Consider the following 13,214-nt stretch of genomic DNA (forward strand, 5'->3'; position numbering starts at 1 on the left):
CAGATCGCTCGTTTTGGCCAGTTGGAAAAGCCAGAGTTTTTTTTTTCCCAAAATCCCCTCCTTACCTGAACTGCTCGGGAGAGCATTTACTAGATCAGCAGTGGACTTCCAGTGTTCCTGCTCAGCCGCTGTCACCTACCACTTGCTCATGTACTTCAAAGATGCGGAATAAAGTAGTTTTTTGTGCTGCAGTAGATTGTAAAATCAAATGATATCACTTGAAGTGTGCCAATCTAGACTGCCAAAAGGACAGTGGTTTTGTGACAAGTGTGAAACAAGGATTATTGGGAAAACTGTAACACAGTACTGGTACTTGTCTTACATTAAACACATTTAAAAGAGAGCAACTTTTTCCTCTGTACATAGCATAATGAAAGTCATTGCGTACCCCATCAACATTACATCATACCGTCATCTCAGGATGGTAGGCACCTGTGCTAAAATAAACTACATTAATTAACAGTTCAATTTTTAACCCTGAAATTACTACATCTAATCATTATTCACTTCATTTTTTGTGCTTTTAGAAATAATAGAGATTTATGCCATTACTTTAAGAGGGACCATATTGCACATTGAGCCAAATCCTGTCATTTGTATTATGTATAGCTTTGTAAACAAACCCAACAATAGAATTTGTATAAACGCTGCCTTTATTAGCGCCAAACAAACAGTCGCATGTTGTCCTCCTCCAATGCTTTGATGCTCGCCTTCGTTTCCATCATGTCATTGGCAATCAAGTCGGTGTGGCATGAGATCCCTAAAGGAAAAAAAATAATAAAAAAATCACAAAAAAATACGGTACCAGTAATAGGTTTAATATAGTAAAGTAGTATAGTTTTTTTGTCAGTGTAAAAGAAATGTACACATTTTGTTGCATTTTTTAATGTATGAACATTGCTACAGGCAAATACTTATTTCTATAAACACTTCCAAATGTCTCTAAAATATAAGGTGCGTGTACACACACAAACAAACACATACATTCACTCATGCATACAATATATCATGTAATGAATTCTGAGTGGCATACCAGAGTCAATGATGTCAGCAGTACTTGAGGGTACAGGTTACTGGAGCCATCTGGCTGCATAACTGCAACAATCTCTGCCACTTCGAGTCGTCTTTTCTTTGCTTGTCTCTCCTGTGCACGTTCATATCTTGGCACCGACTGGGCTGAGACATAGATGTTGTAACTTGGGACCCAACTTTAATGTTGGAGCCCAGTCGGGATGATTGGACAGAAAAACGGGCGCAGGGCGACCTGTTAAAATAAACAAATATATAAACAAATAAAATATGGAAAGACTGGTTATTTTACCGCAGTAGGGTGGCCGTGAATAAGTTCTTTAGCATGATGTGTAGGCTACCGGGGGTCTGTTTTCTTGCATCACCCCCGGGGGTCTGTTTTCTTGCATCAGCCCCTTCTGTCTCTTTTTTTTCCAAGTTTACATTTTGCCACCAAAAAACATGTTATCGGCATTAAAAGCCCAAGACTAATCAATCCAATTTCAGCAGTAAACACTTTGCACTGGCACTACTTGGGTGAAAATGTTCGATGTTAGCTTTCGGCTAACGTCCGCTAGCCAGCTTGTACTACCGAACTTGCTTGCTCATGAATCCAAAACATAAGCAACTTGCCCATATATGGGCGGTCGAAACGTTATTAATCCTCATGCATTAAATAAAGGTAAACAAGCTTACCGCTCACAAAGTGATCGCTGCACACACGAGCCCAAAGTAACGACTTCCCTCCGGAGTCCGCACTCCTCTGTCTCCAGGCCCTGGTTCCTAATTATTTTCGGAATTCGGAAAAAAGACCGACCATTTTCCCCCTTGGCTTTGTTCGAACAGCCAACGATGCAGCAACAATGTACCATTTTAAACGCAGAAAACAAACGTGATAGATACGTGTTAGACCGAATCGCTACGTAAATGGAGGCCACCCAGCATGGCGACTACGAGAAATCCGAGGCGGAAGTGACGACATGTGCAAGCGACCTATTTCTTCCTACTTGACTATTTCTTGACACAAAATACATAATGTGGAGGACGTGGAATGAAGCAAGTTCTTCTTGACCCCCATTGTGCTCAACAGTATTGTATAGAGGTGTGAACAAGACAAACGTGATAAACATGACTCGTGCGTGTGCGTGTGTGTGCGCGCGCGCGCGCGTTTTTGGGGTTTGATTTACTAAAGCACTGGTAGAGTAAACACAGTGATGCCTTGATGATCAAGTTTACTCAAAACACCCATAACGCAAATCTTCCTTCCCTATTGAAATGAATAAGTACAGTATTTTTTGCTTTATACCATCCTACAGTAATAACAAAAGTAGAATGTAAAGAAATTAACAGTTTGTACATGCTGATTATTTTAATACTTCAAAGCGGTCTGTGCACCGTGGCCTCTGGGGGCAGACATACATCATACATGAATATGTGCGTAAGAAAGCTGCAGTTTTTTTTGCCTTTATTATTATTATTATTATTATTATTATTATTATTATTATTATTATTATTATTATTATTATTATTATTATTATTTTGTTGCAGAGAATACAGAATATATACCTCTGAGTCTGAATATTATTATGGGCCTATACAATCCATTGCTTTAAGTACTACAACTTGGTAGCCATTTGATTTTGTGCCTCCATATTGCATTCTAAGTTTTAAGCTCAAGCTTATCACAGGTATTTTTTTTTTTGTTAAACACACACTTAATTGACTTTGTTTTATGTTTAAGAAAATACCTGCCTAAAATGTGGTAGGAAATTCCACATAGTAACGCTAACAATGGAGATTTGAACCGTCTATTCACAAAGCTTGTGGTGAATCATCTCAATTTTGCACACCTCGAGATGGACAGCATCTTTTTGCGATGGGTTGAAAGGCTGTAATTTCTCATTTTGGCCACCAGGAAGAGCAACTACCCTCGAGAATGGAAAAGAAAATTCAGATGTCTGGGGGAAAGCATCGAATGCATTTCTAGTTTCAGTTCGATGAGTTGAGTCATACTGAGCACCATGTAAAAAGAACAAAAAAAAAAAAAAAGTTTGTCATTTGAAATAATCACTACTTCCCTCTCTGTACCTTGCGCGGGTGGGGAAAGAAGAGTGATATGTGGGAAACTTTTTAATGTGTATTTCTGTTAAGCCTTCCTCTCCTGCCTCAAGCCGCCACCTCAAGGACGGGTCACAGTTTGGAAGCATTTGCATAAAGTGTTAAAGGGGGAGTTGTCAAGGCACACAAGGTGATAGCGACGAACAAGCACACAAGGGAGGAAAGACGACGCACAGGCAGGTACACTCCCACAGCACAGACTTGTGCCGCAAACTCAAACAAAAAACAGAAGAGGCCGGGAAAGAAAGACAAGTCTGGTCACAGAAATATGCTTCTTCATTTTCTTTGAGGGGACGCGAGGACACCGTAGGACACTTGCTTACAGGTAAAACATTCTTCAGTACATCTCGATAGGAATGACTTTTTCGCAATTCTGTTTTAATAGATCAATAGGTATCTAAGGTAATTTAACAAAAAAAAGCTATCAAGTGGCAAAGTGGTGCGATCTTGACTTCAATCAAAGTTGTATGGAAAGCTAAAGTAAGACAAACAAAAACAAACCTAGCTGCCTACCAATTTAGTGAGCATCTAACGGACTAACGCCACATTTGTTGTTTTTCTTTTTGTGATGCCACCACAGGACACTCGTGAGAGGAACAGTGTGATTATAACCATAGAATTAGACATGGAACTGAATACAAGCGGGTACCCATAGACAAACAGGCATTCATATTCACAGCCATGAGTAATTTAGTCTTCAATGACCTCAACATGCATGTTTTTGAAATGTGGGAGGAAGAAGCCAAAGTACCCAGAGAAAAGCCACATGAGCATGGGAAGAACACATCAAGCGAAAAAATTTTGAACCTCCAAATCACAAGAAATTAACTCACCATGCAATAGATTGTGTGAATTTGAAACTAATTACTTTTTTTCTTGTGTTTTTATTTATTGTATTTTTTATTTTTTTTGTATAATCCGCATTTACAAATAATGTGTAGTTGCTGTCTCTTGGCTCCTACCATCAAAGGCTGCCAAAGGGAGTCACTAGTGGATTTATTTGGCATAGTTGTGCGCTTCCTGACACAAGCCTCCCATTTTGTTTGGGCTTAGCACACTGAGACGCTCTAGCATGTTCAAATAAATAAATACAAATGAAAAAAATACTCAGTGCAAATACAACTCACGTATTGTATAGTACAGGTACTAAGTAGTATATGCATGCATGTGATTACTTTGCTGTTGTTGTTTACAATATGCATTTTATAATTAATACAGAGTAGTCCGTTGCACAATTAGATAGACAGGCAGATCGATACAGTGTATCTGAAAAGTATGCACACATATTACATTTTGTGACGTAAAAAAAAAAAATTAGACCAACATAATTACAAAACTTTTAATGTGCCCTACAATTTCAATGTATTTTTTGAGTGTGAATGTAAAAATAAAAAACTCAGATAGTGTCATAGTTTGCACAAGTTTACACACCCTCTTATAAGTGGGTTGTGTGGCTGTGTTCAGTCGACTACTTCCTGAACTCAACACCACTCCTTTGTTTCCTGTCTTTCATGAGTGGACAAATTGATTAATCCAGGTGTGTCTGGGCATTGTCGTCATGGTTACTGAGGTCAGGCACACCTGGATTAATCAGTTTGTCCACTCATGAAAGACAGGAAATGAAGGAGTGGTATTGAGTTCAGGAAGTAGTGGATTTGAAAAATTCAAAAACTTTCACAGTTTTAGCAGTTCAGATGTTTGATGTCACAAAAAATAATAATAAAATAAATAGCCCTTGATCATTGTAGACTTTTTATACCCTCTTTCAGATAGCTAGATAGATGGCAATGAATATTACGGTAACTTTCAAAATCAAAGTAGCACTCACCATAATTAAAAACAGTTGTGTCAGCTTTTTAAGCAGTATAGTTGTGTCACACCACCACAAAAATAACTTTTTTTTTTTTTTTTTTTTTTAATGATGAATGGTTAACTAGACATTCCGTTAACTTTGTTCCCAAGTGTGTAAGCAGCCTACAGTTTAAAGTAGCACTGGCATCCGTTTGTCATTATGTCACTACTTGAAAGTATTTCTGCACACTCAACCTGCATGTTGAGCTCCACTGACTGGTTTGTGTTTACTTTACACATACTGTGCAAACTCGGCTTCCCCCCCCCCCCCCCCCCTCGGCTTCTGCTGGCATATTAATTTGAGTCTCTTAAAACAATCGAGTAGATCAGATTCCAACAGCCCTGAAAACTGGCAGGTTGAGTACTGTCATCTTAATCGTCCTGACGTTTGGCAGTTGAACTGATGATGCGTTGGCTCAGGTAACACAAAAGGTACAGTTAAAGAAAAACAATGTTTTAAAGTGTGTGTCTGTAGGTCAGTGGGGCAGGGACGAATACACAAGAACACGTGCAGCTGATAAGACAAATCATTTATCACTCAAAAGGATTAAGCGTTGGTGTTAAAGCGTCTTGGGAGTTAATATTTGACTGTGCTGTATTCTATTCAGCACTTTGGCCCAAATAAAAACATAGCCAGGACATCATTCTCTCCTCTGCTGTGACTGTGCTCAAAGCAACCCTCTCCACCTTAAGTAAACGGGATGGAAACAACATTTGCAAGCGGAATCCAACAGCTTGACATGCTCTTTCAAAAGAAGGGCTTTTGATGGTGAACAAGCCTATCAGGGGTTTGCATGCGTACACAAGCTTTGGCAGTCATGTGGACCCCGCGGTAACACTTCTGTTCAATTTGTCAGCGCTTGACAACGAGCACAAAGAAGCCTCGAGTTCAAAATTATACAGGCAAAGACAACAGCCTTGTATTGTGTGAAGCCAGGGGTACCTTATAGCGTGGCCATTAAGTGCATTGAGTCATCTGTTGATAGAATGGCATCAAAGGTCAGGCTGTGTTGCTATCACAACTGCCTTCACTTCACTGGCTTGGGACGACACGAGCCAGTGTTGTTATTTACTTAGCGCACAGTGGAGGAACAGTTCATAAAAACCCGCCTCACAATTGCACCCCACCAATTTGAATCTTTTTGCTTTTGCAAATACACGTCCAGTAATGCTACTTCTTCTTCTTGTTTAATATGTCAGCTAATAATGACCAGGTATTGATTGGCACATTGCATAGGATGGCGAAGGAGTGAAGAACTACCACCAATACTATGGTCAGATCAAACCAATGCTTACTTCCTAAACACAAGTGTTCATTCAGCCATTCATTTTCTATACCGCCTGTCCTCATTATGGATGTTAGGATGCCTTGCAGAAGTCGTTGGGTGGAAAATTTCACTCATAAGTATTCCATTGAGTTGTAAAAAGGTCGCATTTGAAGCTCATCAACTGGTGCTGTCTTAACCAAGCCTTAACTGATGAAGATGAGATGCGAAAGACAAAGTTGCAATCAATTCATTGCCCTCAGAATGACCTGGATCAGTGAGAATAGGAACAAGTTTTTCATGAAAGTTTTTATTTTGTATTTTATTTATTTATTTATGTATTAATTAATTCATTTATTTTTATTAATGGTCTTTTGTTCTGACAGCTTTGTCAAACAGTTAAATAAAATGGCTACAATACTAGTAGGGCTGTGCAATTAATCGAAATTCAATTACAATTTCAATTATTACACTCCACAATTACAAAATCAGCATAATCATAAAAAAAGATTATTAATACAAATTTTTGAGTTGCTTAAATTTATACATTTACCCCCTTTTTTTAAATTTTAAAATAACTAAAATATTTTTTTAATCCAAAAGGAACTTGCATAATTAGTGTTTCAAAGAATTTTATTTGTCTTAATATTTTTTATATATATATATATATATATATATTTTTTTTTTTTTAACTTTTGAACATTTTCTTGTTTTGTACCAAAAAATAAATGATGACCCTACTGCACAGTGCACTTCAAGTTTTTGTCAACATATACAAGTAAATAAATAAATATTATTATAAATTCTGTTTGGTCCAAAAGGAACTTACATAATTATTTTGTTTCTATTTTTTATTTTTTTGATTGGTCTTAATATATTAAATCTGAAAACATTTTTCTTGTTTTGTACCAAAAAATAATCGTTTGAATAATCATGATTTCAATTATTGCTAAAAATAATCGTGATTATTATTTTTCCCATAATCGAGCAGCCCTAGCTACTAGGCTATAGGGATGTAACAAAAATGGCAATATCATGATATTGTGATATTAAAACTGCCACAATATCTGGAGGGAGTTCAATTGGAAGAACATCGTCAGATTCTTTGTTACCCCCAAAATTAAAAGAGGAATGATAGCAGTCCAGCAACCATGCTGGAGAGCATGTGGACACATGGATGTGGATCATGCACGTTTTTTTGGTTTTGCCGAGGGTTACAAGAATATTGGGACAGGATATGGCGTGCTTTACAAAAAATTGTGGGTTATGGAATACCAAATTCATGCAAGGTACTTTACTTGGGGTGTTTAACACGAGATATAATACAGATGGAGGTTGAATACCTTGACAAGGTGCTCTTGACAGCAAGTAAGAAAGTGATAACAAGGCTATGGTACAAAATGGAATCACCGATCGTGGAGCAGTGGGTGTGCACTGTGGAAGAACTATTTGTAATGGAAAGACCAACGCTCCGATTAAGACTACAAGAGAGACAGTTTAAGGATAAATGGGAAAAATGGATGGACTATAAGAAGAAAACAAACGAGGACACCAACACTGGACAATAAAGACTCGATGTATGGTCAATATTTATTTGCATTAGTACTATTTGCCTTAACAATGTAACGTTAAAATGTTTTGTTGTTTGTTGTGCAAAATAAAAAAGATTAAAAATACAATAAAATGCAAGTTAAAAAAAAAACACTTTTTTTTTTTAAGCACAGTTTAATTTTCACAAGGCATGTTTTGGCCCTTCTATGTTTAAAATCCACACTATTGGTCAGGTGAAGGGGATAATGCAGGCCAGCACAAATGGTTGCTAGCTTGGTCACATTTTTACTTTTAAATTGCACTAAATAAAGAAATAGCTCGACTAATTGTCACTCTACTTTGTCAGGGAACCTCATGTATTATGAATGTTTTATAATGTATTGTCCAAGACACAGGCAACTGTCATTTATCAGAATTATTGTTGTTATTATTATTGGTCACTTTACCTTGCTTGATGACTATTCATCACATCTTTTGCACAACTGTCACTGCTTGTACTAATGGCATCCTTACTTTGCTTAATACCTCTATTGTTCTTTTTGTTATAGTTGCTTGTTGTTGTGTTGTTTTTTCCTTGTTCAGTAGATGATTCTGCATCCTTCGTGTGATTTACTTGCAGGCATCACCACTCAAAGCTGCACAACCACTTTTGTCAAAATCAGAAGCTACTAGTTAAATATTTGTCTGACACACTTCGATTACTTATTCTCCACCCGAAGCTATTTGCATTTTGTACTTGGTGAAGGAGGCCAACCATCATAGCAATTGGAATTTATCTTTGGGGGGTGGGGTGGAGGTGGGGGTGGGCTTTGAAGTCGGGGGTAAAAAAAAACTGTTCTACTTTCAGCAGTTGAAGGGGGAGATCTAAGCTGATAAGACAGATGGGATTTTGCATCCTCATACCATAATAGTCATAAATAGGGATGGAGAGGGAAAGAAAGAAAGAAAGGAGAGGGCAGACTAGGACAGGAATGCCAAGGGTAGATGGAGTGATTGCGAGTGAGAACAAGCAGACACTTTGTTGAGGGTCCGGAAAGGAACACCTGCTGCAAGCAACAGAAGCATAACTCACTGTACAGTCATGCCAGCTATTGGATGCAGGAAGAACTGCAAATGATCTTACAATCTTTCAAGTTCAGGAGTGTGGAGCCTCCATTTTGTTTGACCTAAGGCAGGTTCAAATCCAGTGGTTCCACTCAATTACTTACATACAGCAGGTGATGTACCAAGAGAAGTGGTTCGACTGGAAAAGATGCATGTTTGCGCTATTAAAGCCCTTTTTAGACTGCATTTAGCAGGGCGCAGTGCACAGTAGCTTCCTGCTTTGCTGTTGTAAGTTTCCCCATTTTTTATTTTTTATTTTTAACTAGCATCTCCCGCTAGCCGCTCTAGTTAGCCACTCCTGCTTATGGCCCCGACTGACTCCCGCTAGTCGCTCTTGTTAGCTGCTCCGACTAACTCCGGCTCACTCTGTCTTTTAGCGTAGGTTGCCAAGCTTCACACCGGCTGCCAAGTCGCCGTTGCCCGCCGAGATGCTCATTTGCTCACACAAAAATAAGAATCGGTGGTAGGCTTGCGGAGTTTGGCCTCTCTGAGCCACCATAGTGTGCGTGCGCCTAAATGCATGCACTTCTATGTTAAAGCGACATCGACTGGTCACCTATTACACACTGTATCTTTAAATTGGAAAATGTTATAGTCGAAGAGTGTCTTGGCCGTGGCATCACACGCCTGGTGGCTAATTTAGTGCTACTTTGTGGGACTTATTCACAAGTTACGGCATAATTAAATAGCCAAGTCATTAGTTTTACTCCATTACTTGTGTCCAACTCCTCCTTCTTAAAACCCTATAAAGCCTGAACCATGAAATATATGAGAGAAAATTCTGATTGTAAATAGAGTATTCATTGGTCCTTTTGAACAAACAAAACATTAAAAAAAAATCTACTTCCACATATAACTTTTGATTTGTCATATTTTATACATCCAACCACAATACATATATAACTGTCAAAAATATAATAATAAACAGACATATCAAACATATTAGTATTTCTCAAAATCAGAAAGAACATTTCCCACGATTAGACTTAGACTTGACTTGACTTTATTGATCCCTTTGGGATGGCTCCCTCTGGGAAATTTACATGTCCAGCAGCAATGAGAACAGATAATAAAATAAAAAATAATTCAATCAATCAATAAATAAGGTTATTGAATTAAATAAATTACAGTACAGTAAAGTGCCATATTTGTGAAGTAAACTGCACGCTACACCCTCCTTCCCCCCAGTGAGGAGTTGTAGAGTACAATGGCACGGTGGACAAAGGAGTTCTTTAGTCTCTTGGTCCGGCACTTGGGGAGCGTCAGCCTTCCACTGAACAGGCTCCTCTGACTGCTGATGACAGTGTGCAGAGGGTGGCTGGTATTGTCCATAATATCCAGCAGTTTGTCCAGAGTCCTCTTCTCTGCCACTGTCACCAGCGAGTCTAGCTTCATGCCGACCACAGAGCTGGCCGGCCTGATAAGCTTGTCCAGTCTGTGGAAGTCCTTCTTGGATATGCTGCCCCCCCCCAGCACACCACGGTGTAAAAGAGGATACTGGCAGCCACAGACTGGTAAAACATAAGTTTGCTGCAGATGTTGAAAGAACGCAGTCTCCTCAGGAAGTACATCCTGCTTTTTGTCTTCCTGTACAGGTGACTGGTGTGTGTTGTCCAGTCCAGTTTATTGTCAAGCCATAGCCCAAGGTATTTGTAACTGTCCACCACCTCCACCTCAGCTCCCTCAAGCAGGACTGGTCACGGTCCTGGTCTGGACCTCCTAAAGTCAATGACCAGCTCCTTCGTTAAATAGAGGGTTCAAAATGTCTTGTATTTAATGTGATACATTTGGCTTTATAGGGATATTAAAATGAGTAAATTAAGGATTACTTTTTCAACAATGAAAGATATGCCTAGTCCAGGTGTTGTCTAACCAGCAGCAGAATCTTCTTTTTTACTTCCTGGTAGGCTTCTATCAGCATTTCCAAATAAATTCGCATTGCGGCGTGACTCTCTCAAAATGAGTGCAGTGTGAAAAGGGGAAGGCGTACTACTAAACTAACAATTGCTACTTTGTTGTCTTCAGGGTGATTGAGGAGGCGAGAAGAACGCAAGAGGAGGAGGGGGGCGCATCCCGGCGAGTTTGGATTATATCCCTAAAGATGGAACAGTCGCCGCAGTTTTGGCACACACAGGCGGACAACCAGGAGGCCGCTGATGATCGCCAAAAGAGGATGTCCACGACCAGCCAGCTGGAGTGCCCCATCTGCTACAACACCTACGACAACGTCTTCAAAACGCCCAAGTTGCTGGGGTGCAACCACATCTTCTGCCTGGAGTGCCTCTCGCGCATCATGGCCATCTCGCCGAGCGAGCACGAAGGCACGGGCGAAGGGACGTCGCACCTCTTTTGCCCCTTCTGCCGCCACAGCACCACTTTGCCCGACGGCGGCCCCCCGTCTCTGCCCAGCAGCCTCGACGTGCTGCAAAAGCTGCCCGGCCACCAGCAGCAGGTGGAGCCCGTGTGGCTGGATGGCGAGAAGCTGTGTTACAAAAGCAACAGGCCGGCTTCCGACAGCCTCTCGGCCTTGTGCATCTGCATCGACATTGGCGCCGACAAGAGGGGCGGTTCGCTGAGCCAGACCCCGCCTCAGAGTTTAGGCCTGCTGGACCGGCTGGCGGACTGGAAGCGGATGATGCTCTTCGTGGTGCTCATGGTGCTGCTGATCGTGGTGGTGCTGTGGCCACTGCAGTGCGTGTTTAGCACCGGAAACATGCGATGTATGCAGATGGTCCGCCCCAACCCCAATCGCACCGCCATCACCGCAACCATGGTCCCCGTTTTTGACCCACTGAGCCGGCCCGCACGTCTGTCACAATAGAGGTGAACATTGAGCGGCTGGACTTGTGTACAGTTTGACGATCGCATCAAGAAAAATACTTTGTAAATAATTTCACTTGTAATGGGCGCACATTTGGTTTTCATCATGCAGCACGTGCCCGGAGGAAGCCGCTGTCTATCCCCAAGTCTTTTTTTGTAACATGATGACGCCTCCTAGTGGTTATATGAAAAAATACACTGTGACGTTTCCCTTTTTCTCCACACTATATATGCTGCTGTGTTCAATGAAAAGCTTATTTGTCCAAATTGTGTGAGTTTGATAAAAAATTAAACAACATATACTCAAGGAAACAATCTTACATTTTATGTACAGAAATTCAGTAAAGAGAATGTGAAATTAAAAAATCTGAATAGATTTGATTGTAGTGTAATAATTTGAAGGTTTCGAATAATTTTTTTTTAATAAGCCTTGTTGTGCAAGTCAACTTGCTTTACACTGCATTATTTTAAAAATACCAAACTGTTGCACTTTAATCAATATTTGTGCAGATTTTTTTCCAAAATAGTAAATGGCACTCTGTTTTTTTTTCAAATGGTAAATAAAAAGCTACTTTGGCTGTTTGAAATTAATTTTCCTATTTGGCTTTCCAGCAGTGACAACGACCTTTTGACAGCCCTTGTAGGTCAGACATAAAAAAAGCTGCAAAATACATGTGTTGAGGTTTATATGTTGCCGGTAATATTTTGGATTCTAAAATTAAAATTACTGTGAATGGATAAATTAGTCAAAATAGAAAATGTTTATTAGCCAGTATAAATGTGGCAGCCCAGTTGTAATTGCAGTTATGTACACTGACATGACTCAACAACGAGACTTTCCAGAGGTCAAGTTTGGTGGCCTTAGAGGGTCAAAAGGTCCCATTGGGTCATGGCATTCCATTTCGGTGTTAGTGAGATTCAACTTCCAACGGTCACAGTAGCAGGGCCAACAGAGCAAGACGTGACTCACAACGTGATATGATGGAAAACTTCAGATCGTAAAACAGTCATTAACGATAAGACCCTCCCAACATGAACCTTGCACTGTCGGCTAAACACAAACAAAGGCCTTGTCCTTGTGAGGAAGGTATAACCAGTTCCTTTATGAACAAAAAGGGGTTTTCTGTGCAGCATCAGGACGACAGGCAGCTGATGAGATTTTATAAAATCACAAGGGGACGGTAATAAAAAGACAACTTCCTGAATGGTTCAGTGGGGAGTGAGCGTAACTGCAGATAAGATGACAAAATGATTCAGAAATAGTTTCACATGGACGAAATGATGGATTGATACAGAAAGTGTGTGAAGCGCACTTCCAAACTAGGCATTTATTAGCCTTGCATTCGCCTTGCATACGTGTCATCCACTTTTCATAAATAAACACGGCAACAAATTAAACATTATTCATATAATCACTGTGAGAATGTGACCAAAATCAATTTTTTAAATATTAGTAAATGTATTTGTAAAGATACATGCTCAACCAAATAATGTCCG

At 39.8% G+C, this 13,214-nt stretch overlaps 1 protein-coding gene and 1 long non-coding RNA gene across 3 annotated transcripts; one reads left to right on the forward strand and one right to left on the reverse strand.

Moving 5' to 3' along the window:
- Positions 1–343: 343 nt before the first annotated feature.
- Positions 344–2,001, reverse strand: LOC144013181 (uncharacterized). Its single transcript, XR_013282162.1, has 3 exons — positions 1,705–2,001; positions 1,034–1,264; positions 344–760 (listed from the first exon to the last, which is right to left on the reverse strand). It is a non-coding gene; the product is annotated as an uncharacterized LOC144013181 (long non-coding RNA).
- Positions 2,002–3,256: 1,255 nt separating this feature from the next.
- On the forward strand, positions 3,257–12,093 carry rnf223 (ring finger protein 223). 2 transcript variants are annotated; one of them, XM_077511792.1, is made up of 2 exons: positions 3,257–3,451; positions 10,923–12,093. In XM_077511792.1, exon 2 carries the CDS (start codon positions 10,999–11,001, stop codon positions 11,716–11,718), a length of 720 nt encoding a protein of 239 aa, XP_077367918.1. In that variant the 5' UTR covers positions 3,257–3,451; positions 10,923–10,998; the 3' UTR covers positions 11,719–12,093. The 2 variants fall into 2 exon arrangements, with proteins under 2 accessions (XP_077367918.1, XP_077367919.1); XM_077511793.1 differs by lacking the exon at positions 3,257–3,451 and adding an exon at positions 10,497–10,543.
- Positions 12,094–13,214: the final 1,121 nt, after the last annotated feature.

Source organism: Festucalex cinctus, chromosome 2 (genome assembly GCF_051991245.1).
Source record: "Festucalex cinctus isolate MCC-2025b chromosome 2, RoL_Fcin_1.0, whole genome shotgun sequence".
Classification (NCBI taxonomy): domain Eukaryota; kingdom Metazoa; phylum Chordata; class Actinopteri; order Syngnathiformes; family Syngnathidae; genus Festucalex; species Festucalex cinctus.

Bases quoted from the DNA above. Each gene is read 5' to 3' on its own strand.
- rnf223 (XM_077511792.1), top strand. From the start codon at position 10,999: ATGGAACAGTCGCCGCAGTTTTGGCACACACAGGCGGACAACCAGGAG.